Source organism: Dermacentor albipictus, chromosome 6, assembly GCF_038994185.2.
Source record: "Dermacentor albipictus isolate Rhodes 1998 colony chromosome 6, USDA_Dalb.pri_finalv2, whole genome shotgun sequence".
NCBI lineage: Eukaryota > Metazoa > Arthropoda > Arachnida > Ixodida > Ixodidae > Dermacentor > Dermacentor albipictus.
The window spans coordinates 67,504,112-67,527,293 of NC_091826.1; the positions used below are offsets into that span (position 1 = coordinate 67,504,112).

The following is a 23,182-nucleotide window of genomic DNA, read 5'->3' on the forward strand; positions in this document are numbered from 1 at the left end:
GGCATGTCCCAGCATCTCTGGAAGGCTTCTTATAAGCCCTTCGAGCACTGTAAGTCACGTCATGTTTGACCAATGGGAGAGTCCGCTCCGATGACGCCACTTTCAGCCAATGGTAGGCGCCCGTGTCGCGGTGTCACACCTGGCGGCTCTCTGCGGTCTTGCCTCGCAGACTGGCAATGCACTTCTAACGAGGAGAAGGGGAGGGCTGCTCATGCTCCATTGTCCGAGGCCCACCTGCTAATCCCGGCGGCGCACGAACTTGTTGGCACGTGAACTTGTTGCCTTAAACTTGTTTGCTCGGCCGCTCCTCTGGAATGTGCTTTCCTGCTTCGGCATTCCTCAATTAGCTGTGCTGCGACTCGAAGTGGTTTGGGGAACTCGAAGTAATCGCAGGAAACAGCTCCATATCTAACAGCTCGTCCTCGCCCCGGTTGTTCTGAATGGCCGGTGAACTCAATTCGCTGGCCATGAGGAACGCTGAAAGAACCTGCAGGGTACTGGGGTCGAGCCTCGTTTGACAACCCTCGGGATCCTGGGCCCTGGAGAACATACGTCAAACAAACCAAACAACACAGCGCTGCACCACGCGTAAGCGCAGGCTCTTCACCCCTGACTCGCCAGGCTATTACTGAGTCAAAATCAACCCTGATCTTTTAGTTCCCCAATTTTGACAAAACAGTTCCAACCACCCTTCCAAACAGCTATCCATTTCTCCTCGATTGCCGACAAGACCAGAGTACTATTGTTGTTGCAAAACAAAAGGGTCGTTGACGATGCAAACAACAAATGAAAACAGCCGAACATAACTTAAGTGGCCTAACTACACGAACAGCATGTTTCCAATCTATCGCAGTGGCGTACTTATCGCACGTATTGGTGCCACTGAACAATCTGGTCAACCTCACAAGTACGTAATCACAAGCGCACCAGCCTTGTGGTCACTAAACAAAACGCGTACTTGCGTTGTAGGCAAACTTTTCATTTACGCTTACTCACGTTTCTTCCCTGAAAGTCCTACAGGACACGTGAGTTAAACGAACAATTAAACTTGCGGGACTTATACACTCCGCAGAACCCTTAAAATAATGCGTCTCTTAATAACTCGTTCCACGCGTACTTATCAGAGAAGTCAGAATACGGCTGCCCTCCACACACACTAGCAACCCAGTCATAAAGTCTGCTTCCTTCCGTCCACACAGGACACGCGCTAATGGAACTAAGAACGCTTCTCCGTGCAAATCATGCACTCACTGAAAATCTACGCGCTTAACCTTAGAAAATTCAACACTTAAAAAGAAAGAAGGTTAAATAAAACACACGCGCGTTACGATAGGCCTCTCAACAGTAACCTTGACCCTCAGGTTACTCACACACACACAAAAAAAAAGCCTATCTACTTATTAATGAGCATCTCGCGAGACTACATGTTTACACAAACGCGTCTTTCAAATCTCGGAGCTTTCTCAAACCAAAACAAACAAAGCTCAAACCTTACACATTGAAAGAAATCCTAGTCTCAATTCGCGAAAACTTTCCGATGCTCGAAATAAAAAACAAAACAACTCGCTTCATTTCTACGGAAGGGCTCTTGGCCTCCCTTTCCAAACGCTTACGTCTGACTCATACTTTGAGTCGAACCCGCGGTGGGCGTGGTTTGAAAGCTACTCTGGCTGCCGAGAGACAACAAAAGGGCTGATTCACTATCAGCTCCTTCAAGACGTTACGGTCTCCTGCCAATTTGCGTCCCCGCGCCCCGCTTTCAACACGAACTCGATTGACCGCGTCGCTACTCGCCACCTGGTCTCGTCCTGCCGCCTTGCGTTTCTTCGAGCTGCACGCTGAGCTATGAAAAGAACTACGGAACGACGAGGAGTTTAACAGCCTCGTGCCCTTTGTCCGCGTCCGTGCAGAATATTCTTCGCGGTCCCCCTTTGACCGGTGGCTTGAACGTTTTCGATGCGTCAACATCGTCCGAGACGACCGCATCTTTTTCCTCGCGCCCTGCCCATTTGGGTTTCTCGCCATCTTTGGCGGCGCTACATTAATTACCGTCTTCCGGTCTTTACTGCGCTTCTTTTTACGGCGCTTTCTCTTCGCACTCACTTTCATGTCGCCTTCTCGTGCCTCGTGCTGGCCGGTACACATCTCGTCGGCCCGGATCGGTCTCTTACCCGCACAGTCTGAGTGATTCTCACTTAAATCAACACTCTCTCTGCCTCGACTGGCGGACAGCCCAACCGACTCTGGAACAATGCAGCAGGCTTTACTCGAGTTAGACAACTCGCACTCTTGCGAACTGCCCTCTACTACATTGCCCAGCGCACGCTGTGCATCGGCACACAGCCCGTCGGTATCGATCGCTGTCTCACGCGCACAGTCTGAATGATTAACAACGGAATCATCCCTATCTAGGCTACCTAGACTGGCGGAGAGCCGCACCGATCCCTGAACAATGCAGTTGTTCTCTCGCGAGCTATGGAGCTCGCCACCCCGAGAGCTATTCTCAACTGCACCGTCCAGCTCGCACTTCACTTCTGCACGCAGATCTGGCTCTACATGGGTGCTCGCGTCTGTCGCGTCAACAGTACCCTTTTCCTCGCTAGCAACCTCGCTAACCTTACCAGCGACGCACACACGCGGTAACTGTGCCAATTTGTTCGCAGCTGGCCTAGCTGTCTCCACAATCATCTGTTGGCACAGCACCTCGTCGCTCTCTTTGCCGCCTTTAACGGCCTCTGTTGCCACTAAGGCATCGCTAGCAGCTAGCCTTTTCCCTTTACTTATGAATCTGCAGCTAATCTCACAGGCACTACTCTTCTCGTCGGCTTCTGGCGAAAATCCGCTCGATGCTGCCTCATTCTTTCGCTCTGTACTACGTACAGAATTCTCAGACAGCCGTTGTCTCTGAGCCAATAACTGATCACAATACTGTATCTCTTTGATCAGTGCTGCCTTCTCTCTCTCATACTTTTGTTCACGCTCAAGCTTACGTTCGCGTTCATTCTCACGTCCGTGACGCTCACACCTAAGAGTAAGTTCTTGAAGCTCCTGCTTCCGTTCATTCTCGCGTTCTTCACGCTTAAGCTTACTCCTAAGTTCACGACGCTCCCGCAAACGTACACGACGCACACGCTCCCGTGGCTCCTGTATCACCTCCCAAGCAAGCTTAATGCTTTCATCATCATTGCCACTATCTTGAATCGCCTTTATGATAGCTGGCGTTTTCATCCGTTCGTCCGCCTCAACTCCCAAATCGTCGCACACCAACAACAAGTCTAACCTCGTCAACCTTCTAAGATCCATGGCAGCTGCCCCGACAGGTGGTTAAAACGGTTTTCCTTAATTAATTTGTGCAAATACACAGTGCATCAAACTCCCGATTCCCAGAACTATCAAAATTGAACACACAACCTTTGAGTCTGGCGAATCATAAGGAAAAAAACCACGCGCTCACTTACGGTTGCAGCACCCTGCCATCCGGTTCGTTCGTCCGCTGTTGCCGGTTCCTCCGGACTCCCTGGGTCGAAGGCTCGCTCCTTCTTCGCTACTCCCAGTTTCTTCGGACCTCTTTCGGCGAAGGCTCTCTCTTCTTCGCTCTTCCCGGTTCCTTAGGATCTCTCTCGACGAAGGTTCATCCGTAGCGCTGCCACCAGCTGATGCATTCGGAGGCGATCCTACCGCTGCCAACCAGATGTAGGGGTTGAAGGACGGACTTCGGGATGAAAACCCAAACTTGGGAGGGATTTATTCTCCATTATGTACAGGGAGGTAAGCGTCAATTAACAGTCGTACAGACATTACGGGCCGGCAGCAACTCGGACGCTGCGGCCCGCGGCAAGAAGTTCGAGAGAGGTGAATCAGGGAATCAGGGCATGTCCCAGCATCTCTGGAAGGCTTCTTATAAGCCCTTCGAGCACTGTAAGTCACGTCATGTTTGACCAATGGGAGAGTCCGCTCCGATGACGCCACTTTCAGCCAATGGTAGGCGCCCGTGTCGCGGTGTCACACCTGGCGGCTCTCTGCGGTCTTGCCTCGCAGACTGGCAATGCACTTCTAACGAGGAGAAGGGGAGGGCTGCTCATGCTCCATTGTCCGAGGCCCACCTGCTAATCCCGGCGGCGCACGAACTTGTTGGCACGTGAACTTGTTGCCTTAAACTTGTTTGCTCGGCCGCTCCTCTGGAATGTGCTTTCCTGCTTCGGCATTCCTCAATTAGCTGTGCTGCGACTCGAAGTGGTTTGGGGAACTCGAAGTAATCGCAGGAAACAGCTCCATATCTAACAACGTAAATATAACAGCATCCGGGCGAAATTATGCGCTTAATGTACGAGAGGATGCGTTACAAAATGCTTGAAAAAGTAGACGTTTTTGATTCCGAGTATTAGAAAAAAAAACGTCGCCATCGCCGCTCGCCGCTAGTGGCATCGGTGTGTAATCAGCATTATTGTCATGGTAGCTGAATTACTGCAATGCCTTCCCCTCAAGCAATTTTAGTAGGAAACTGTACAAGTACGTGCTTTTTTTCTTTTCTTCTAGAACTATACGAAGATCTCGCGCTTCCCGCTGCTCTGTTGCTCAAATTTTGCAGCAAGATCGCAATTTATGGTACAGAGCGTTTAATGTGGCACGTGGCACTGCTACTTACCTGCTTTCTATTAAAAAGAATGTCAAGCTCTCTTGGTCTACCTCTCGAAAGTGCCCCCGACGACCCAGTGATTAATGGCGACCCATCTCGAAAGGCCTGGCTTCGCCGTGCTTCAAACGCCGAAAGTGAACAAAGCCGCCAAGTTTGAAACATCAGTCACTGCCAGGGGTGCAGGCGCAGGCAAATTCGCTATAATGTTCTTGAAAAAAAAACACGTGTTACAGCGGTGAGCAGCAGTGAGGGCTAAATTTCGTTTTCTATAATTTCAAGAGAAAAGTGCAGGGGTCTGTGCGCCCGCCGTCACCCTCTCCGGCCGAGTAACAAACCAATCTCGCCCTATAATTCGGAGGAAGCCATGGCAAGCTGCCGCTTGTTCTCGGTCACGCGTCACATCCGTCAGAGTAACAAAAAGCTAATCTCGAAAGTCGTGCTTCCGCACACGGCACGTGGCCGAAGGCGACGTCGCGACCACCACTGTTTTGAACGCGTCACCAGCGCCGACCACCCGTAGTACCTGCAAGTCGAAAGGCAGGCGTCCCGCGAACAGCGTCACGTGCAAGCTGACGGGCACCGTGTCGTTGACGCCCACGTGGTTAACGTAAAGCAGCGCCACGCTGGTGGCCGGCAGCGACTTGTTGGCGTCGGCGCGGACGCGCTCGAGCAACTGCTGTTCCGTGGGCACCTCGACCACCTTGTGGACGCCCAGGTCGGCGAAGGCGGCGCGAGTGAGCGCGGACAGGTAGTTGCTGCTGGGCGCGAAGTACACCTGCGTGCAAGGCGGCCAATAAGAGACAGAGCGCTCTGTGACAGAGCCGTCGTGGGGGGCGTGTGCAGGGAAGTCAGCACGCTGACGGATGAACCGATTCCGCGAAAATCTGGTGAAGTGGCTTCCCCCCCCCCATGGTTCTACAATTGTTAACGGGGTGCTGAAGTGATATTTTCGATGACCTTCTCTTTTTCTTTGTGTCAGAGAAACTCCGAACCCTGTACACGATCAGAAATTTATTTTAAGAATGATTATATTGATACATTTGGCAAATAATTTACAGTAATACTAGTTTTGCGATCCTGCCGTTTTGGCATTGATCAGAGGGATGTCCTATGACGTCACGACATGCTATCTCTCTCTCTCTCTCTCTGTGCCTGTCATCGCTACAGTTTTTACACGCGAGCGTATTCGAAAGAAAAAAAAATACTCGCAGCAGTCTTTTTTAAATTCAAATTAAAATCTGCGTCTATGGGTGGCATAACCATGACATTCTGCATGTGCAAAGCCATCATGCGTAGCCTCAGTGCCGCAGAACGTCAGCGATGCTTTGATCCGCGTCACGACGTCGCGCTAATTTTCGCTACAACTTCGCAAATCTGTGTAACTACACATGTAACCTCCTGACCTTGAAACTCGTTCAATCTCTCCCAGCGTGAATACTCCTTGAGGCAACGCTTTGTTTGCCTTTTCCTTCCACCTTGCTGATGATATATTGCCATGTGGACAACCTGGCCCAATGTTATCTGGCACTGGACGTGGGCCCGAATAGACGACTCGCTGATGGATGGCGTCTTGCCGAGTGTACAACTACTCATGGCCACTGGGTATGTGACCACTCTTGGGCGATGCCTGGGAATATTTGGGCGATGCCTGGGAACTAACGGGGTTAGTTAGTGAACGTTCATGATTGTTTTGCGCTTAGTGTTACAACTATCCACCAACTAGCCCCGTTCACTGCTTGAATAAACGTTATTTTGAGTACATCGGGCTGCTACATCCCTAGTTCGTCTTGTTCCTTATGTTTGTCAGTGCAACACTCAGCGCAATACAATCATGACCTTGGAATATGCCCGGAATTTCTCGGAATGTGCCACTGGGACACGAGGAGTGCAGTAGCTAGCCTGAAATGTATTCAGATGTGAGCCGCACTTCTCTGCACAGCAGCCTCTCATCAGCGTGCTTCTTTAGAGAAGTATCACACATCGCCTTCGTCATCGGGGCACACAAAGCTAGGCCGACGAGGCTGTGCTCGTGTCAACTGCTACTGCTGCAACCTCGCTAAGCCGGACAGGTGACGCCCAACTTGAGATTCCACCAATGCGACAAATCTGCGGCTTTGAAACAGTAGCGAAGCAAATGGAGTTGCACTAGAAGTACCTTTATGTGAGGGCGGAACTTTCGAAAGTACACTTTCACACCACTGGCTACCTAGGGGTGAAATTTGTGGGTTTGTTACAAGGAACTTAAATGGGCCTCTAGCACGCGCATTAGCCTTGACGATATGTTTTGACAGCCGCACATTCGTGCGTTTTTGCAAAATCTGAACCGGCAGGCTAACCATCTTGAGTCTCACGTTGGCCTGTAAAACAGTCAGTAATGCACAAATGACGACTGCAACCTTACACCTGAATGAATGCAGCCGTGAAGTTTCTTTGAGCATTCAACCTGGTCGGAAACTTCATGTGTAAAACTTTTTTTTTCATCAAATATGTTCTAACCTCACATGAAATCCGTTATTCGAGAAAGTCAAATGTTTGTTCAGTTAGAAAAAAACAGGCTATAAAAGGTTAAAGCGGGTTAAAGGCTATAGGATATTAAAAAAGTAAGTGACATGTTTTCGAACTTAACTATTTTTGCACCTGAATGAACGCAAATTAAGATCTGCGGTCATAGGTGCCACAACCGCGATATGATTATGACGCACGCCGTAGTAGGGGGGCTCTGGAATAATTTCGAGCACGCGGCATTCTTTAACGGGTACCGAGTGTGTGGCAGACGGGCGTTAATTGCATTTCGCTTCCATCGAAATACGGTTGGCGTTGCCGGGATCTGAGCCCTCGACCTCGTGCTTAACAGCGCAACTCCGATACCACTAAGCCACCGTGGCGGGTGAGTTTATGCAGCCGCGAAGTATCATGGGGTGTTCGCACTGGGCGGAAGCCTCATGTACAAAACATAATTCTTAATCTGATATTGTCACATAAAACTATATCCAAGTACAACTCAAACGTGTTTCGTCGGTTGAAAACTCGGGTGTTACGATGCTAAAGGAGGCCAAGTGGTAAGAGATTAAAAGGGCAGTTCCAGAAAACCTACCACAACCTGCAATGGCTGTTATTTTCGCAGCTGAATGGGAGCTATGTGGCTTTCTTGGAGCGTTTATCCTCTTTGGAAACTGCGTGTGTAGGGCACTGTTTTCTGTACCGGGTGCATGGCTTAACAGGTCGACTAGTTTTTTGTCGGATGGCTGCACGTGACGTCAGAATGAGGACTTCTCTCGCTTAAGCGTCCCGTTCACATATAAGCGTCGTTTCCGGCAAAAATTACTAGCGGGAAATATAGCGCTGCCATCGTACAGCTATGCTAAGAGAATGATGGTTAGTGATTGAATTTGTCTAATCTTCATGATTGTTGCTTCAAGCGTTCTTGCGACGCCGTCTGTTACGCTTTGCCTTTCTAGATATTCAAGCACTCATGCTTTTCTAAACATACCAAGGAAATCGTATCATGTATAACGCATTACGTTGCCGAAAATGATATATTCACGAAGTCGTAAAGCCACCTAGAGCCAGAACTAAGTTTAAACGATCCGCGTGCTCTCCATCATTCCCAAGGTCGAACGAACCGCCGCTCTTACAGAACCCGTAGACATTAGAATCATAATTTTCTCCGGTACTTCCTGTAGGAAGCTCTATTCATTTAAGAACTCAAATACGCTGTGTCGCGAAATAGCGATGACGGGTCTAGAATGGGAATAATTTCATTATAATCGCCGCGATAATTCGTTCCGCCCTTCTCAGTCACGACAGTGCGGAGCCCAATGATAAGTTGCAGCTAGCGTTAACGCAGCGCACCCACTTGCATCCTTCTTAACGCAACTTGTCGTCCTGAAACAGAATCTCACGACGTAATACTAGTTACACTCGCATACCAAGTTTCCAGGCCCGGTGTCCTCGATAAACGAGGCACCCTGTTCATATTATGCAAACATAGGGCGGGCAGCTTGTTTCGATCGACCAGTGCCGGGAAAGCTTGGACCTCGGCGGGTCAATCCGACTCACCGTGCTTATGCGAGCCAAGTCGCGCTGCGTGTTCCAGAAGGCCCTGTACCCTATGGGGCTGTACACGGTGGCCCCCCGTTGCACGAGGGGCTCCCTGACGACCGAGTCCTTCTGGATGCCCAGGAGCATGGCCACCATGAACACCACCTCGATCACGGTGAACACGTAGTGGCGGCATATGCGCTGCAAGTACACGTTCTTCCACAGGATTACGAACAGCTGCCGGCACCACAGCAGCGGAACCATGCGCATGGACCGCGCCCCAGCGCGGTTCGCGTAGCCGTCGCCAGAAGGACCTGTGTGCAACCGTTAGTGAGTCAATAGCGAGTCCGGTATTCTCTCTATTCGCAATGGCGCGCGCTTGATACCGGGTTACCGGTAAAGTTACCGGGCACTGGTAGTGACACCTTGTGACGCTTCGTCTAACCAAGATGCCTTATGTACACGTCTTCGCGTACCACGAGTGTTCTTGCGGAAAAAAGGCGTCTAAAACGGCAAGTCGTTCACGATCATTATCAAGGTGATGCGCTCTCCCTCCGGGTTTTCGACAAGCAATAAAGTTGCTTTCAGTCAGCTTATTTGACGGTGCTGTTTTATGGGGGATGTGGGTGGGAGCACCATCATGTGGTATTTTTCATATTTTGTTAGGTTTGTTTGCCAGTCGGAAAAGATTGTACGCAATTTGTACGTCTCCGAAGACAAAGCAGTTACATGTCATTTGGGGCTGCATGGGGTTGCCTACGAATGCCTCATTGACACTTTGATGATTAGAACAGTACTTTTCGAACTAAATATTTAATTGCAATTGTCTAATTAAATTTCAGGAACGAAATACTTACTGGCGGCTACTCCACTTTACTCCAAACAATATCCACTACGTTTTCTTGGACTAACGCAACTGCTCTTGGTGGTGCATGATAGTTGGCAGACACTGTATAATTCACCCAGTAATCAAAATAAGGCAAAGCCGGATTCACTCGAAGTCATAATCAACAGCAGTCGTGCACAGCAGCAATTATACTCGCAGTCACAGAAAAAAAAAGAGACAGAGAGAAATGCTGCAGTTTCTCCGCAAAGGCGAAGCAGTATCAGTGATAGCGACAATTACACGAAGGAAGACTACACCCCAGAGAGACGCCCGATGTTCTTCATGTTAGGAGTGGACTCAGGCTGTTAAATTGAACTGTCTCCTGCTATGAGGTCTTGTAAATTCTTATATAAGGCCATCACTTCAGTGAAGAATTCTTCGAGGTCACACGAAGTTTCTTAATAATAATAATAATATTTGGGCTTTTACGTGCCAAAACCACTTTCTGATTATGAGGCACGCCGTAGTGGAGGACTGTGAAAATTTTGACCACCTAGGGCTCTTTAACGTGCACCTAAATCTAAGCACATGGATGTTTTCGCATTTCGCCCCCATCGAAATGCGGCCGCCGTGGCCGGGATTCGATCCCGCCACCTCGTGCTCAGCAGCCCAACACCATAGCCACTGAGCAACCACGGCGGGTACGAAGTTTCTTGAAGAGCAATATATATATATATATATAAATATATATATATATATATATATATATATATATATATATATATATATATATATATATATATATATGCACAGGGTGTTTCAAACACCACTATCAAAAATCTTTAAAAGTTGCCTGTGGCACATGTCACAATTCTAGTTCATGAGCTGGTCTACTCGATGCGGCGGACACTATTTGCACGAAAACATGAGATGCAAATGCACTAATTATTAAAGCACACTAATTAAGTTTTTAATTAAATACATTATGGCCGATATCGGAATTTACAAATTATAGCCGTGGAGTTCGCAAGGCGGTTCAACTTGGAACGAATTTTCAAAATGACACCAGTTTCGAGATATAAATTCCCGAACTTTGAGGAGAGATGCATTGGCGTTCCAGTTAATTTGTTTAAAAAACGTCGTTTCATGCACTGAAGCACACAAGTAACTGGAACGCCTATGCATTTGTCCGCAAAGTTTGGGAATGTATGTCTCGAAACTGGTGTCGTCCTGAGATTTCTTTCCAAGTGGATCCGCCTCGCGAAGTCCACTGCTAGAATTTTTGAATTGCACTATGGGTTATAAGATAATTCGCTATAAAGTTAATTAGTGACTTCTTGTTAATTAGTAAACGTTGCATTTCAATATTGTGTGCAAGTGGTGCCAACCGCTTTGAGTAACCGGCTCGTAAGCTAGAGTTGAGCTATCTGTCACATGCAACCTTTAACAAAATTTGAAAGTGTTCGCTGAAACACCCTATATATATATATATATATATATATATATATATATATATATATATATATATATATATATATATATATATATATATATATTGAAATGGGGTTTATGTAGCTCGTTCGAGGGATCGCAGGTAGCTCTAGATCACGAGTCCTAGCGCTTCGCATCAACAACCCGCGCTCGTGTCTCGCGCCGCAGCGGTGGCAGTCCGCACAGTGCCACATGCATATTACCCACTACAACTACAGTGCCACATGCATATTACCCGCTACAACTTCCCCCGGGGCGAAGAGGAGCCATCCTGGCGACCTAAGGCGATGATACGATAAGGGGGTCGTGGTACGGCTTCAGGCGGCTGACGTGAACAGTCTCGCGGCCACGGCGGCGTTTGTCCGAAGATGGCGTCACCGGTTCGACCACATAACTCACAGGCGAAGTGCACGCGACGATCCGGTACGGACCTTGATATTTCGGGGCAAGCTTTGGGCTAAGGCCTGGAGCTTGGAAGGGCAGCCGAAGCCAGACGTGAGAGTCCACGGCGAAGGACTGTGTGGGCTGATCGTTGTCGTGGCGATCTTTACGGATTCCTTGGGTATCCGACGTGAACGAGCGAGCCAGTTGGCGGCACTCTTCAGCATGGCGAGCAACTTCGGAAAGAGGGGTGAATTCAGAGGCATCCGGGTGATATGGTAGTACGGTGTCGAGGGTAGTGGATGGTTCACGCCCATAAAGAAGGAAAAATGGTGAGAAGCCTGTGGTAGCCTGAACGGCGGTATTGTATGCGTACGTCACAAAAGGGAGGGCATCGTCCCAATTGGAATGATCCGACGCAACATACATGGTGAGCATGTCCCCAAGGGTGCGGTTGAATCGTTCCGATAGACCGTTAGTTTGCGGGTGATACCCCGTAGTGGTGCGGTGAATAGTGCGGCACGCGGCGAGTAGCTCATTAATAACTTCGGACAAGAAGACACGGCCTCGGTCACTGAGCAGTTCTCGCGGTGCGCCGTGCCGTAAGACGAAATGCCGTAAGATGAATGCGGCGACGTCGCGAGCAGTAGCCGAAGCAAGTGCAGCAGTTTCAGCATATCTTGTCAGGTGGTCTACTGCGACAATTATCCAACGATTTCCGGTAGCACTGCATGGAAGACGCCCATAAAGGTCGATGCCAACCCGATCAAAAGGACGTGCAGGACACGGTAAAGGTTGCAGAGGGCCTGTCGTATGAGAAGATGTCTTGCGTCGCTGACAGGCTGCACATGACCGAATGTATTTGCGGACATAAGAATACATGCCGCGCCAGTAGTACCGCTGGCGGAGCCGCTCGTAGGTTTTCAGGACGCCAGCATGAGCTTGTTGTGGGTCTGCATGGAAATACGTGCATACGTCGGAACGCAAATGGCGAGGGATGACTAGTAGCCATTAGCGACCGTCGGGCTGATAGTTTCGGCGGTACAAGATGGCGTCCCGTAGCACGAAGTGGGTGGCTTGGCGACGAATGGCTCGAGGGCATGTAGACGTTGAAGAACTGCTAAGAATGTCAATGAGAGACACAATCCACGGATCTTTTCTCTATTCAGAAGGCATGTCAGTAACAGCAAGCGTAGCAACCGGGCACTCTATGGATGAAGGTGGCCTTTCGTCGGATCGCATGGGCGCACGAGAGAGCGCATCTGCATCAGAATGTTGGCGCCCGGATCGATAAATGACGCGAATGTCAAATTCTTGGATCCGAAGAGCCCAACGTCCAAGACGCCCCGACGGGTCTTTCAGTGACGCAAGCCAGCAGAGCGCGTGGTGGTCTGTCACAACGGCGAACGGACGGCCATACAAGTAAGGACGAAATTTGTTTAAGGCCCAAACTATAGCTAAACATTCTTTTTCCGTGACAGAATAATTGGATTCTGCCTTCGTGAGAGCACGACTCGCATATGCAACCACATATTCTGGAAAGCCAGGCTTCCGTTGTGCAAGGACGGCCCCAAGACCAACGCCGCTGGCGTCGGTATGAACTTCAGTCGGTGCACTCGGGTCGTAGTGGCGTAGAACAGGCGGTGAGGTAAGCCGACGACGCAAAGTGGTGAAGGCTTGGTCACACGCCGGAGTCCAGTCGCGAAGGGCACCAGAGCCAGCCAGGAGCTTCGTCAGGGGAGCGATGATGCAGGCAAAATTGCGCACAAAGCGGCGAAAATAAGAGCAAAGACCGACGAAACTGCGGAGCTCTTTCACTGTAGTCGCCCCGGAAATTCTGCGACAGCACGAAGTTTGTGAGGGTCGGGAAGGACGCCGTCTTTGGACATGACATGGCCAAGTATGGTCAGCTGGCGGGCTCCGAAGCGGCACTTTTTCAAGTTAAGTTGAAGGCCGGCGGTGGTAAGGCAAGTAAGAACTTCGCGTAGACGAGAGAGGTGAGTGGTGAAATCCGGGGAGAAAACTACCACGTCGTCTAAATAACACAAGCACGTCTTCCATTTGAGGCCTCGTAGAAGATTGTCCATCATCCTTTCGAACGTCGCGGGTGCATTGCAGAGGCCGAATGGCATTACGGTAAACTCATACAGGCCATCAGGCGTAATAAAAGCTGTCTTGGAGCGGTCGGATTCATCCACTGGCACTTGCCAATAGCCCGATCGTAAGTCCAAAGAAGAAAACAATTCGGCACCATGAAGACAATCTAGGGCGTCATCTATGCGCGGTAGAGGATAGACATCTTTTCGTGTAATCTTGTTGAGGCGACGATAGTCCACACAGAAACGAATCGAGCCATCTTTTTTCTTAATGAGTACTACAGGAGATGACCAAGGGCTGCAGGATGGCTTGATAACACCACGTTCAAGCATGTCTTCAACTTGCTCGGCGATGACACGACGCTCGGTGGATGACACGCGGTACGGACGCTGGCGTAATGGTGCGTGGTGTCCCGTATCAATGTGGTGAGAGACGGTACTTGTGCGGCCTAATGATGCTTGGTTGCAGTCAAAAGAGGCGTGAAAATCATTTAAAAGAGTAATAAGCCGCTCACGTTGTGTCGGCTCGAGGTCATCGGCAATAGAGCAACAAAAAACATCCGGTGGTACTCGGTTAGATGGCACATGGGGTGCCAGTGCTGTTACGTTGGCAGTATCCACGTCGACGGGAACAGGGAAATGCACAATAACGTCAGCGTCCACAGACTGGATGGTACCAATAGTCTCGCCACAGTGCAAAGCCAAAGTGTACGAATTTGGGTTAGAAATTAGTATTTCTGCAGCCCCATGGTGAACCGTGAGGAGAGCGAAAGGCAACAATATAGGCTGGCGGCGAATGAAGACGGCAGCGGGTGAAAACATGACCGTCGCTTCGGCAAGCGATGCGCATGAAAGAGGGACAAATACCGCGCTGTGAGGGGGAAGGTCAGTATCTGAAGCTACACAGATCCTGGTTACATCATGAACTTGAAAGTCGTGAGATGGCATATCGCACAGAACGGAGAACTGAACCTCAGCACGTGCACAGTCAATGACGGCGTGATGGCGTGACAGAAAATCCCAACCGAGAATCACATCGTGGGAGCAACAAGTTAGCACAAAGAAATCAATCGGATACAAAATGTCTCGAATCAACACCCTGGCAGTGCACATAGCGACTGGTTGAACTTGCTGTACACTGGCTGTTCTAAGCAATAATACCGAAGGCATCATGGTCACTTTCCGTAATTCACGGCTGAGTTTCTCACTAATCACAGATACAGCAGCACCTGTATCGACGAGGGCAAGACATTTGATGCCATTAACAGACACTTCAATAACGTTAGCGGGGGAAAAACGAGGACTTTGATGTTCCGACGATGACGCAGTTCGTGCCTCAGGAACTGCGGAAATCAGTTTTCCGCCTCAGTAGTACTGGCACTGGGCCTACGACGCATGGGTGAGAGTGAGCGCCGACGAGGGGAAGGTGAGCGACGAGTATTGTAGAGCTGTGACTGCGGTGCTGGTATGTCATCAGCAGCGTAGACTTCCGGTGGTGGTCGCTGAGGCATACGGTATGGTCGGAAGCCGGAGCTGGGTGGTCGCGCGGTGCCCACGAAGGCCGGCAAGCGCCGGCGGCAGAAGCGCGCTACATGTCCCGGTGTACCGCAGGCATAGCATATTGGGCGGTTGTCAGGAGTACGCCAAGGATTTGTGCCTTGCTGCTGTGCGCTGAAAAAGGGAGCGACCTGCTGGCGAGGCGAGGGCGGATGAGAGAACACCGGCTGGAGAGGCGCTGAAGGCGGAGGAGAGAATCCCGGCAGACGAGGCGCCCGTGCAGCGGCTTCAGCATACGTCAGAGGCGCGGCCACGGGAGCCGGCTGACACGGAGGTGGAAGAGCTTCGGTCACTTGCTCTTGAATTACCTGTCGGATCGCTGGAGCCAAATATTGAGAAGGCTTCTCCGTGGTCGGCAAAATCGAGAGCTGTCGCGCGACCTCCTCGCGCACAAATTCTTTTATTTGCGTCAGCAAAGTTGTGTGGTTGTCGCCAATAACCAATGCTGCTAACGAATCTTCCGTAGGCGGTGGGCGCCGAGCTAAGATGCGTTGTTTCCGTAGCTCGTCAAAACTTTGGCACAAGTTGATAACTTCGGCCACGGTACGCGGATCCTTCGCTAGCAACATTTGAAATGCGTCCTCATCAATGCCTTTAATAATGTGTTTTATCTTGTCCTGTTCCGCCACTGACGGATTCACGCGCTTACACAGGTCAATGACATCTTCGATGTAACTTGTGAATGTTTCACCGTGATGTTGCGCGCGCCCCCGTAAGCGTTGTTCTGCGCGAAGCTTGCGCACAGCGGGGCGCCCGAACACTTCTGTGAAACGTGTCTTGAATCTGCTCCACGTTGTGAAATCGTGTTCGTGGTTTCGGAACCAGAGGTTCGCAACGCCGGTTAAGTAAAACAGCACATTGTGCAACTTTGTGACGTCGTCCCACTTGTTATGCTGGCTCACCCTTTCGTAAGATGACAACCAATCCTCCACGTCATGATCATCGGTGCCGCTAAAGATGGCAGGATCACGCTGGCGCAATGCACCGGAAACGATGACCGTCGGAGGCTGTGGTGCATCTTCCTGGCTGGTTTCGTCAGGCATGGTCGCAGCAGTCGGTAGCGTCCGGCTTCGGAGTTCCAGTTTTCGAGGTTACCCCGCACCTCCACCAAATGAAATGGGGTTTATGTAGCTCGTTCGAGGGATCGCAGGTAGCTCTAGATCACGAGTCCTAGCGCTTCGCATCAACAACCCGCGCTCGTGTCTCGCGCCGCAGCGGTGGCAGTCCGCACAGTGCCACATGCATATTACCCGCTACAATATATATATATATAATATTTGAGTTACTATAGGCCAGTGCGAATAGTATGCGTTCGGTTCATTTGTTTCCGACGGGCCCTCCATTTTTGAGATCTTGGCCCAAGTAATGTGACACACACACACAATATATATATATATATATATATATATATATATATATATATATATATATATTGTTACGCATGAAGAAAACGAAGACCAGTCAACGTGCTTGCGGTCACGGGTGGAGGAAGGAAGAAGAGGAGGACGCTCAGTTGATAGACCAGCTGACCGCTCTTGCGCTCACCTCCGCGACTTCAAGTAAACGGTCCCCTTCATCCGTAAGGGTTACAAACGGTCTCCTTCGCACGCAACAAAGTGGTGGAGGTGCAAGGTAACGCTCCCAACAACGGAACCATCACTGCCGCAGCTTCGTCGAAGCCGTCGACTTGCCGGCCTCTCGCCATCAGCCGTGACCATCTTCGACATGCCAGAAGAAGGAGCCACTCCGAGGGCAGCGCCTAGCAGTCCACTGCCATACTACTGAGTTCCACCCACCTTCGGAGGCAAAGCGGGGGAAGATGCCGACGAGTGGCTCGTCCACTACAAACGAGTGAGCAAATCCAACGGATGGGATGCAACCGCTCAGCTCACCAATGTGGTGTTCTCCCTGACCGATACCGCCCTCGTGTGGTATGAGAACCACGAGGACGCGCTTACGACGTGGGAACATTTTGTGGACGAGCTAAAGGCTTGTTTTGGGGACTCAGTCGCCAAAAAGAAGCGTGCGGAGCAGACACTGTCTCAACGGGCGCAGCTACCAGGTGAGACATGCACAACATATATCGAAGAAGTATTAAAGCTGTGCAAGGTGGTCAGTGCTCGCATGTCAGAAGAAGATAAAGTCGGACATTTGCTGAAAGGAGTGGCTGAGGATGTATACAATTTTCTAATTGGAAAGGAGAGCCTCAGTTCTGTGTCTGACGTCATTCGGCACTGCAGAACTTTTGAAACGCTCAAGATGCGTCGGATTGCGCCAAAGTTTGGTCGATTGGCAAACGTGACGACGGTTGCCAGTGTGGACACGAGTCCTTGCCTCGACCTTCCTTCCACCATCCGACAGATCGTCCGCGAGGAACTTTCCCGCCGCGAGGAGTTGCATTCAACTGCTGACCACCATGGCGTGTACACGTCACGTGAAGCTATGACGACGCCACATTCGACCCCTTGGCAACCGATGGTTACCGCAGCGGCCGTAGAGTACAGCGCAGCCCCACAGCCGAGGATGACAACACGCCCTCCGGCTCCGCGCTATGACCAACGCGCTCAACGCACGCCTACTCGACGCCCGATGTATCGTCGTGACACACGCCACGAACCAACCCACTACACGCGGGAAAATGATAATATCCGCTTCATCGACGAACAACCAAGGTTTCGACCTCTCCCGGTGTGTTATTCCTGTGGTGTCCCGGGTCATATATCGCGGTTTTGCAACCAGCGTATGACCACGTGGTATGGCCAGCCCTCAGAGTTTTCTCGGCCCTCCGAACGGTCGCACGCTGCCCCGTGGCCAGCACACGTATCATCTGGCGACGAGTATTGGCTCAGCAGCTCCCGGAATCGCTCCCCGGCATCTGACAGGAGTTTGACACCCCCACCGCAACGTCGTGCTCCCCGTTCTCCCTCACCGCGGCATCGCACCACGTCCCCTTCGTCACCGGAAAACTAGCTAGCGCGGCCGATGGAGGTGAGGTCGCTGGAGACGTGCTACTGACAGAAATACCTCCTGTGTTGATGTTGAAAAACAAAGTGCGCGTGCTTGTAGATAATGTCCCTGTGATGGCTCTGGTGGACACAGGCGCAACAATTTCCGTCATGAGTGTCTCGTTTAAACACGTGTTAGGGCGAAAGGTTTTGTTTAAATGGGACGAAGATTCAAAGTTCTGTGGAGTGAGTGGTGAGCCATTGCGACCTATTGGTGTGTGTAGTGCTGACGTATTTTTGGGAGGCCATGTTATTACGACAGAGTTTGTAATTATTCCTCGGTCGACTCATGATGTTATTCTCGGCATGGACTTCTTGCGGGAGTGTGGTGCTACTGTCGACTGCCGCACAGGAAAAGTATTCTTAAGTGGTAGGATTCCATCAGGACTCCTGGAGAACCCTGTAGATCGCGAAACTGCACTGTGTGTTTGTGGTGATACGGTCATACCTGCATCATCTACCGTTTGCGTTCCCGTTGTCTGTTGCGGCGCCGATTCCGACTGCTTCGACGCTACCGTAGAACCGATGCACTTTAACTGTATGAAGAAGAATGTGTTGGTGCCACATTGTGTGGTGTCGATCAAAGGTGGACGCACTGGCTTATGGACCGTAAACTGTTCTAAGGAGCCCGTTATACTATCAGATGGCATGAAATTAGCCTTCGCCAGGGAACACGCGTCCTTATCAGTGGCTGAACTTACAGATGTGCCGGAAGAACGTGATGGCCACAGTTCGGAAACGGCCCTTTTGTCGATGGTAAATAAATCGCTCAGCACGAGTGAACGCCGAACGTTAGTGGGTGTGCTTTCGAAGCACGTTTCGGTATTCGACTTTGCGCAGAAGGACAATATACCTGCAATCCCTGCGTCTCGGACGCGACATACCATCAACACGGGTTCGGCAAATCCGATTAGACAAAAGCCATATCGTGTTTCACCATCAGAGCGCCAGATTATCAACGAACAAGTGCAAGAAATGATTAAAAAGGGAGTCGTACAAGAGTCAGCAAGTCCGTGGGCAGCTCCAGTGATTCTTGTTAAAAAAAAAGATGGATCTTGGAGATTTTGCGTCGACTATCGCCGTTTGAATGCTGTAACAAAAAAGGACGTGTACCCACTCCCACGTATTGATGACGCAATAGACTGCCTTCATTCCGCCTCTTACTTTTCCTCAGTAGATTTACGATCCGGCTATTGGCAAATTCCGATGCATCTTGACGACAAGGAGAAGACTGCCTTTGTAACCCCTGACGGGCTCTTCGAATTTAATGTGATGCCATTTGGATTGTGCAACGCTCCGGCAACTTTCGAGAGATTTATGGACACTGTATTGCGTGGCTTGAAGTGGAACATCTGCATGTGCTACCTCGACGACGTCGTCATCTTTGGCCGCACCTTCAGCGAACACAACTCGCGTCTGGATATTGTCCTGAACTGCATCAGAAACGCTGGTCTAGTGTTAAACTCTAAGAAATGCCACTTCGGAGACCGCCAAACCCTTGTGCTTGGGCACCTCGTCGACAAGGATGGCATCTGCCCGGATCCCCAGAAAACAGCAGCCGTTGAAGCGTTCAGTGCACCGCGCTGTGTCAAGGAGCTCCGTAGTTTTCTGGGGCTTTGTTCCTATTTCCGCCGATTTATTCCTAAATTCGCCGACGTTGCGTATCCGCTGACATGCCTGCTACGAAAGGACACCCCCTTTGAGTGGACTCCGGAGTGCGACTCTTCTTTTCGTCAGTTGAAGTTCCTGCTGACGTCACGACCGGTTCTTCAACACTTCAGTCCTTCAGCTCCGACAGAACTCCATACGGATGCCTGTGGCATAGGTATTGGTGCCGTCCTAGTTCAACGATACTGTGACCGCGAACACGTGATCGCATATGCAAGCCGCTCATTAAGTAGGCCCGAGCAGAATTACACTGTGACGGAACAAGAATGCCTCGCGGTAATATTTGCGGTTCAGCGGTTTCGTTCGTACCTGTATGGACGCCCCTTTACAGTGGTCACCGACCACCACTCATTATGTTGGCTTGTGAATCTTCGTGACCCTTGTGGCCGCCTTGCGCGCTGGGCGCTCCGACTGCAAGAATACAGCTTCACCGTCTCTTATAAGAGTGGTCGACGACACGCTGATGCGGGCTGTCTCTCGCGTATGCCACTTAGTACTACGGACTGTGACGCCGACGACTTCGATCACCTCGTGGCTTCTGTGTCGCCGCGTTTTCCAGACGTCGACTGCTTCAAAACCGAACAGCGAAAAGACGGTAAATTATCACCGCTCTTCACCGCTACGACCGCCTCGACGACAGCAAACCATTTCTGTGTACGTGATGGACTCCTCTATAAGAAGAACTTTTCCAGCACTGGCGCACGTTTTCTCCTAGTGGTGCCGGAGAGCCTTCGCACAGCGATTCTGAGTGCTATGCACGACGACCCTACGTCTGGCCATCTAGGTTCGGCGAGGACGCTCTACCGGATTCAGGAACGCTTTTATTGGCCTGGAATGCGACAATCTGTTGAGACGTATGTGGCCAGCTGCATGCAGTGTCAGCGCCACAAACGGCCATATACTGCTCCAGCAGGTCTTCTGCAGCGGATCCCGCCTCCAAGCACGCCTTTCCAACAAGTGGGCATTGACTTCGTCGGCCCATTTCCAAAATCAGCCAAGGGAAACCGTTGGATAGTTGTTTGCGTCGACTACCTCACACGCTACTGCGAGACGGCGGCAGTGCCCTCCGCAACTGCCACTGACGTTTCAACATTCCTGCTGCAATATGTGATCCTGCGACATGGTCCGCCTCGCGTGATCATCAGCGACCGTGGACGACAATTCACAGCAGACGTCGTAGAGGAGCTGCTTCGTTTGTGTGATTCCCACTTGCGTCACTCGACACCATACCATCCACAAACGAATGGGCTTACGGAGCGCACCAACCGAACAATTGTAAACATGCTATCTATGTACGTGTCATCCGACCACAAGAACTGGGATGACGTACTGCCTTTTATCACGTACGCGTTCAACACCGCCAAGCACGAGACCACCGGCTATAGCCCTTTCTTCCTGCTGTACGCACGGCCACCCCGGTACTCAATCGACACTGTTTTCCCCTTCTGCAGTCACGAAAATCCCACTGTCGCCGAGACTCTCTGCCTCGCCGAAGAAGCTCGTCGTATTGCTCGTTTGCGCACTTTGGCATCGCAGGACAGATCAAAAGCACGCTACGACATTCGCCACCGTCCGGTAACCTATCGCCCTGGTGATTTAGTCTGGCTGTGGACTCCAGTACGGAAACGCGGGTTATGCCAAAAGCTTTTGGCCACCTACGATGGACCGTTTGTGATTATTGACAGACTCACGGAAGTCACTTATAACATAGCTCGCCTCACGGCGAGTGGTAGAAGAGCTGCCAAGACACAAGTGGTTCATGTCGCCCGCTTGAAATTGTTCACGTCAAGACACATGGATTGACTCGCCCGGCGGGCTTCGTCTGCGACGAGAGGAATGTTACGCATGAAGAAAACGAAGACCAGTGAACGTGCTTGCGGTCACGGGTGGAGGAAGGAAGAAGAGGAGGACGCTCAGTTGATAGACCAGCTGACCGCTCTTGCGCTCACCTCCGCGACTTCAAGTAAACGGTCCCCTTCATCCGTAAGGGTTACAAACGGTCTCCTTCGCACGCAACAATATATATATATATATATATATATATATATATATATAATGTGTGTGTGTGTGTGTATGTGTCACATTACTTATATATTCTCACTGGCCTATAGTAACTCAGGTAATTTTCTTTGTTTTCCCCGTAACTCGATCATTCCCCGTAAGTTCGATCATCCAACTTCTTTATTTGTTGAGGACCCCAAGTATGATACCCCGATTTGTAAGCACCTTCAGAAACCACCGATCGAGTTATTTCATGTACGATACGTCTCACGTAGTCCTTTTTTCCGGGTTGCAAAGAAAGCCCGCGACATATAAAAAAAGAGCCATGTGACGTAGCGGTTGCGCAGTCGTATCGTGCTGCTCTCAAGCGTGCGTTCAGTGAACAAGGTCGGCTCACGTCGGGTGACGAAGCCAATGCGTGCAGCTGGCCAAGAGCTGCCGAGGAGATAAAGAACGCCCTGCCGCTTCCCCGTCGCCAGTCACGATGCAGCCGACCTTGTTCGCCGAACGCACGCCTGAGAGCAGCACTATACCACTGCGCAACGGCTTCGTCCCATGACCCTTTGCAACCCGGAAAAAAGCACTACGTGAGACGTATCGTACAGGAAATAACTCGATCAATGGTTTCTGAAGGTGCTCTACAGATCTGCGTATAATACTTGGGGTGCTCAGCCAATAATTAGAAAGTTGGCTAATTAAACCTAATTATAATTAGTGAGACACGGGGAAAACAAAAAATTGCCTGAGTAACTATTGGTCAGTGCAAATCGTACGCGTTCGGTTCAATTCGCTTCCGACGCGCCTTTCATTTTTAATATCTTGGCTCAAGTTACGTGGGACACCTATACATACATATATATAGGGGTTAGGAAAGCTGGTCGGGCCCGAGAATGAAAACTTGCCGCCTATGCTTCGCAGCGTCTTCGTAGCGTTCTACTATGGGCAAATAACTGAGCAATGAGAGCCGACCCCGGAGGCGGGGATGCAGTTGAACAAACCGTCCCAAAGCGTTAACTGCCACGAGACGAGAATGGGACAAACTGACAAGCTTCCAGTCATGACACAAGGAAAAGAGTCATTAATTCCAGCGGCCTAATGGAAGCTAGAGCGCACACACCTACCCTAGCCCGTGCTATGTAGGACGTGACGTATACAGTGTCTGTTCTGAATGTAGCAGGACTGTTTTTTTTCCTGAGCGAACGGGCGGACGAGAGGCGGTCTGCGCGCGCAGGATCGGTGAAAGGGGATATTGGGAATGCTGGGAAAAATCGGCAGTCGGCGCTCGGCCGTTCAAGACAGCAAGTCGCTTGTACTGTGAACTCCTGTGGAAACGCCTCGTCATGGAGAATCATGGACCGCTTGCTGGATCAGCGATACGTGATCATATTTTGTGCAACGCTTGGTAAAAAGGGCAAAGAGACTCACGACATCATTAAGGAGGCCTACGGGGATGCTGCCATGGGCACATTACGTGTTTTTG

The 23,182-nt window shown here is 50.5% G+C and overlaps 1 protein-coding gene across 3 annotated transcripts in view; it reads right to left on the reverse strand.

Moving 5' to 3' along the window:
- LOC139061146 (phospholipid-transporting ATPase ABCA3-like) overlaps nucleotides 1-23,182 on the reverse strand; it is a 131,574-nt gene that overhangs the window by 99,369 nt on the left and 9,023 nt on the right. For all 3 annotated transcript variants that reach the window (XM_070540769.1, XM_070540768.1, XM_070540767.1), the window contains exons 2-3: nucleotides 8,696-8,991; nucleotides 5,160-5,411 (exon numbers count right to left, since the gene is read on the reverse strand). In XM_070540769.1, coding sequence (XP_070396870.1) covers nucleotides 5,160-5,411; nucleotides 8,696-8,991 — 548 coding nt within the window. The remainder of the gene's footprint in view (nucleotides 1-5,159; nucleotides 5,412-8,695; nucleotides 8,992-23,182) is intronic.